Source organism: Erithacus rubecula, assembly GCF_903797595.1.
Source record: "Erithacus rubecula genome assembly, chromosome: Z".
NCBI lineage: Eukaryota > Metazoa > Chordata > Aves > Passeriformes > Muscicapidae > Erithacus > Erithacus rubecula.
In genome coordinates, this window is record NC_136661.1 from 16,469,791 (window position 1) to 16,474,892 (window position 5,102).

General features: G+C 38.4%; 1 protein-coding gene across 1 annotated transcript; it reads right to left on the reverse strand.

Moving 5' to 3' along the window:
- Positions 1-271: 271 nt before the first annotated feature.
- GPX8 (glutathione peroxidase 8 (putative)) lies at positions 272-3,548 on the reverse strand. Its single transcript, XM_079330566.1, has 3 exons — positions 3,260-3,548; positions 2,374-2,635; positions 272-439 (listed from the first exon to the last, which is right to left on the reverse strand). Exons 1-3 carry the CDS (start codon positions 3,464-3,466, stop codon positions 276-278), a joined length of 633 nt encoding a protein of 210 aa, XP_079186692.1. The 5' UTR covers positions 3,467-3,548; the 3' UTR covers positions 272-275.
- Positions 3,549-5,102: the final 1,554 nt, after the last annotated feature.

Here is a 5,102-nt window from a genome sequence, read left to right on the forward strand (position 1 = left end):
CTTTTTTTTCTAACTATCTACCTGCTGGTGACAATTTTAATTAGCTATTGTCAGCAATTCAGAAAAAGAAATCATAAACCCCTTAAGCAAATTGATAGTCCCTCCCTGCATGCCTTGTCATGGTTCTTGAGGCCACTGCAGGAGCCGATCCAGAATTAATAGACAAACTGCAAACACCAATGCTAAGAGCAGCAAAATCAGGTGATGGTTTAGCATCTAGTAACATACCCCAGGAATGTAGAAAGGATGTATACCCACAGTGTTGAATGGATTTTTCAGAGGTCTTCTCTTTTCTTAATGATAATCTGCCTGATTAATGATGCTACTTCTGGTTTGATATTTTCTATTGGCTCTTCAGGTCTCCAGAATTTCACAACTTTACCCTCAGGGCTGACAAGGTACTTCCAGAAATTCCATCGAGGCTCTTTCTTTGAAGAATCTGTAAGGATGAAATCAGATAATTTTAGTGACTTACACCTGGAGTTGTCTCCAGGCCCTGCACTGATTCTTTGACTATTTATGCTGAAGTAATCTCACCATACTCTTTGCTAGTAGTCTGGCATAGATTTACTGATTGCTACTAATGATCTTAAAAGCTGGAAGTCAATGATGCTCCTCCCTTCCTGTGAAAGTGTTTAAGAGCTCCTTCTTTTACTATGCTATTCTTCCTAGGGAAGAGGATAAAAGTGCTGCATATTTGTTCAGAGAATCCCCCTGTTAAGCTGGTTTTGGGGATTGAGATGGGAGCAGGAAGTTGTACTGGTGAGGGCTTAATTAGGCTGCTTTCACAAAAAGCTCCAGTGGATTTTGACTGAAGACAGGTGTTTGGTTTGGAATGATGCTGAACCCTCAACTGAATTTTTTAAGCAATAGACTGAAGCTTGACAATGCTTTTAGGCTGTAAGTGAACTACTTTTGCTCTAGAATATTGGACCGTGCTGTTGCCATTCTGTTGCTAGTAATCACAGGCAGAAAAGGGTGGTATAGCATGATGTTTAGCCTTTTTATTGTCAAAACAGCAACATTAAGAGAACAGGTACTTTAATTGAAAATGCATAGGAATTTATTGTGAAATGCAGGAACGCAGGAAGAGAAAAACTTTATTTCAGAATATTGAAGTACTGAAGGATCTTTCTCCTTTTTGTGAGTGAACAGCATGTCAAATAAGAGAATGTTGAACAAATTTTTTTTCTTTTTAGGTATCAATATTTAACACTGATGGCACTGATATTTAGAGTCTGGATTCATCACACACAGCGAGTGCCTTTGTGCTCTACTCTCTTCTATAAAGCACTGAGAGAAAACACTCAATAATTCCACTGGATATCTGGCAACTCAGGGCAAGGAAGTTACCTGATGTTTTTAGTAGCATGCCTAAGAGGAGGTAGGAACAAACACAGTTACAATGGCAATGGTGACCATTCAAATGATTTCTCAATAAAAACAATTTTCAAATACACAAGAGGTATCATAGGGATTATGGCACAAAAGTGTTCTGGGAAAGATTTCATGCAGGTATTGAAATAGTTTTCTGACAAGAGGCACTATGAGATAGTGAAATAGACTCTGAAGGCAAGGAAATGGAATACAGGTTAGGGCTTTCTGCTGCTTTATTTTCTGAGTAAAATGGTGTGTTAGAAAAGAGTTATGTTTGAGTTACTTTTTCTTTCATAAATCAATACAGTTTAAAACCTGGTCAAAGCTCAGGAAAGTTCAGAGAGGCTTTTCAAAGTGGCTTTGAGTCCATGAGATCTTTGGTCAACTGAAGGGAGAGAGAATTTAATTTACTTGGGATAATATGAGGTTCTAAGTCTGTAAATGTTCCCTGTGTTAATGCAGGGTTTTGCAGGCTAGGCCCTGAAGTTCACACAACCAATTAATAAAAAATCAGTAGTTATATATAACTAGTATATATAAACCTGGTTTGCAATACAGTTTACATAAAGATTGACATAGAACCCAGCTGAAAATCTTATCTGCACATGTTTATTTAAAATCTTCCAGTAATTTTATGACCCTCATAACTATATTTTTGTCCATAAGAAAAGGCTTTTCTAAAGTAATTATCACATACTTTGGAATAGGATTTTGTTGGTAGGCGTTTCTAGCTCTAGCATCTCTAACAAAATTGATGTTTCTAGCTGGGCTGGTAAGAGGAGGCTGTTTTTACAAGCAGTGAGGAGAAATTGATGTTTTCAGGATACAATTCTTTTGCCCATATTTTTAAATATCCAGATTAAAATGAGAGTAATTGTACGCTGAGTGCCTGTGTCTCTCCATAGTCCTCAATGTTTCCTGACAAAAACATGCAGCCCGGATTCAATGAGAGTACCATGGTTACAGGCAGCCTGATACACAAAAGAAAACAATTACCTATTAGAAATCTAAAGGCGGGATCTGCTTCTGATCCTAGGATCTTGATTTTGTGGAAAACAGGGAATGTTACTCCATAGTTTCCTTTGGCAAAAGATTCTATTTCCTGGCTTGAGCTAGGCTCTGATTCTCCGAACTGGTTGCAGGGGAACGCCAGCACAGTGAAGTGGGAGGGACCAAACTCTCTGTGCAGCTCTTGCAGCGCGATGTAATTTTTGTCTGTGTACTGGCAGTAACTGGCCACGTTTACAACCAAAGTTGCCTTCAGAAAAAAAAGTTAGAACAGTAAGGAAAAAGCCTGTAGATGTTGTAGAGGTCACAATTAAATCTTAAAATGGCATTTCTCGTTATCACGATGGCTCCTGTCAGAAGGCCAAATATAATCTGTCTGATTATCATTTCATTAAACAGACAAAGATGAAACCAGCTGAAGATATTTACTTTCAGTCAATATGTGTAAAAATGTAGCAAAGCGATAAACTTCATCTAACAGCTTTGTTTAAATATAAGCATTTAAAAATGTAGATGTGCTTTTTAGCAGACATGCAGACATTTAGGACATGCACTAAAATTGTATTTACTAGATAAACTTCCAAAATCCAAAACCAACATTTCTAATTAGGATTAAAATCCACTAATTTGCCTGTTGGGCTATATTAATCTATGCTAAATAATATAATTTCTTTTATTGATTTGCTGGATCTGATACTTAATTCCTGGAGCTGGCCTAGATACAATAGATTTTCTCCAGCTTACTGTATTAAGAACAGAAATTTAGTACAAATCACTGCTAAAAACTCCCATAATCAAACCTTTTATTTACCTAGAAACGTACAATTTTTTGTCAGTAGGGATTCAAGATGGAAAAAGCAAAATAATAACTTACTTTCCCTCTGTACTTCTCCAAGGAAATGATCCTTCCTCGTGAATCCTTGACTTCAAAAGAATAAAAATCTTTGATTTTAGGTTTAAAAAACCTGAGTTGCAGCAGGCAGAGAATGGTGGTGCACAAAACCATTGACAGGAAGACAGCAAAGACCCTGGCTTTGGGCACTGAGTATTTCAGAGCACAACTAGTTGTGAGAGGGTCCATTTTTGAAGCTTTTGCAGAGGAGCCTGGGCAGGCCTGGAATGTGAAGGAGGAGCTGAAACATGAGACTCTCAGCTCAGACCGGAAAGAACAAGCTGCTCATTTTTGTCCCTGTTGCAAAACAGCTAAAAATCACAGTGCCTGCTGGGCTTCTGAGCTCTCATGTGAAGTATCCGAATCTTTTGGGGAGGGAAGGGGGATAGGAAATGAATGAAAAGAGTGTGACTATCACCTAAGGAGGCTGATAGCTCTGTCTAACTGATATGTGGGATATGTGTGTGTCTGCTCTGCCTTGAGAGCTGCTGGGGTCAAGAGTGAGTCTGTAGTGCAGCTGCAGCACATCCCCTGGGCCCCCCAGATGTGTCTGGCTGAGTTGCTCAGAAGGAGGCAGCTGTGTTATCAGGCAGACTTGGAGAAGCAGTTTGGGGGACAGCTGTTCAGGTAGAAAAAAGGCAGGATGGCTGAAACCATCCTGTTTACAAACTCAGCCCTGCATCTCATCAGCTGCTGTGTGATCACAGGCAGCTGTGTAAAACTTATTTTAGCACATGGAGCAGAGGAAAACTCCTTGATAATAGGCTGTCATAAAGGAAGATAATATGTGGGATTTTTTTTGCAATGACAATGGGGATGAGAATGGAAAATGGGTTGCTTTCTTAATTGCTACTGGCTACCTGGCAACGAGCTGCACTGACATGGTAAGATTGAAGGTCTGCATGAAAGAAGAGTTAGCTGAGAGTCTCAGGCATAAGCTAAGCTCCTGTGGTGTTTTGCTGCTTGTGAATCTCTGCTTACTTTCTTCCCCTCCCAGTGCAAACCACCATTGAAGAGTCATTTCTGTCCCAGTTGGTTTTCTTCATCACTCTGATTTTTTTTTTTGCACTTAGATGATGCATATTAAAGGATGGAAACAGAAGGAGCCCTTCTGAATATAAAACCTGAAATCTGGTTGCTTTTGCTTATTAGTGATTTCAGTATTACTACCACTATCATTGATTCATACAATATTACAGTAATATGTTCAACTCTTATCATCTCTAAATAACTAAAATCCAAATTTATTTTGTTTAACAAGACTATGGGAACAGTTTCACGCCGTTCTACATAACAGAGATGCTTGAGAAACTCTGAAATTTCAGTATTTGTGTCTGAGGTCAAGTTAGGCTTTGCCTCTGCCTGGCAGGGGAGCAAGTGAGCATGGTGTTTTGATGGTAGGGAAGAAAACACACAGACTTCTGTGCTGAAATGAACAAAGCTGTACCCAACAAGCAAACACAGGTGACTAATGCTGACCTTAAAGAGAAGAACAAATGTGTTTGGTTACAGAAAATCCATGCAACATCCTGATGTCTAAGCTATATCCCAAGTGTTTGCAATATGCATCTAATATTTTAATGTTTCAGAACTAAATAAAACAAATGAACAAAATTTAGTATATTATAATACTGGTGTTCCTGATAATTATCCAGAAGCCCATTATATTAGCTGTGTCTCCTTTTGTTACTCTCAACTAAAACCTTGATCAAAATCTGAAAACAAAATACTTTGTTTAATATTGTCTGGGCTCTTACATTTTAAGCTGTGATAGTTTTTCTGGTTTTATGGTTTTCTGACACTAATTATTCTATGAATGAATTTG

Coding starts and splice junctions, on each gene's coding strand:
- GPX8 (XM_079330566.1), bottom strand. CDS start 3,466: ATGGACCCTCTCACAACTAGTTGTGCTCTGAAATACTCAGTGCCCAAA. Junction 2,636..3,259: donor TGGAGAAGTACAGAGGGAAA/GTAAGTTATTAT, acceptor TTTTTTCTGAAG/GCAACTTTGGTTGTAAACGT. Junction 440..2,373: donor CGCCTTTAGATTTCTAATAG/GTAATTGTTTTC, acceptor TCATCCTTACAG/ATTCTTCAAAGAAAGAGCCT.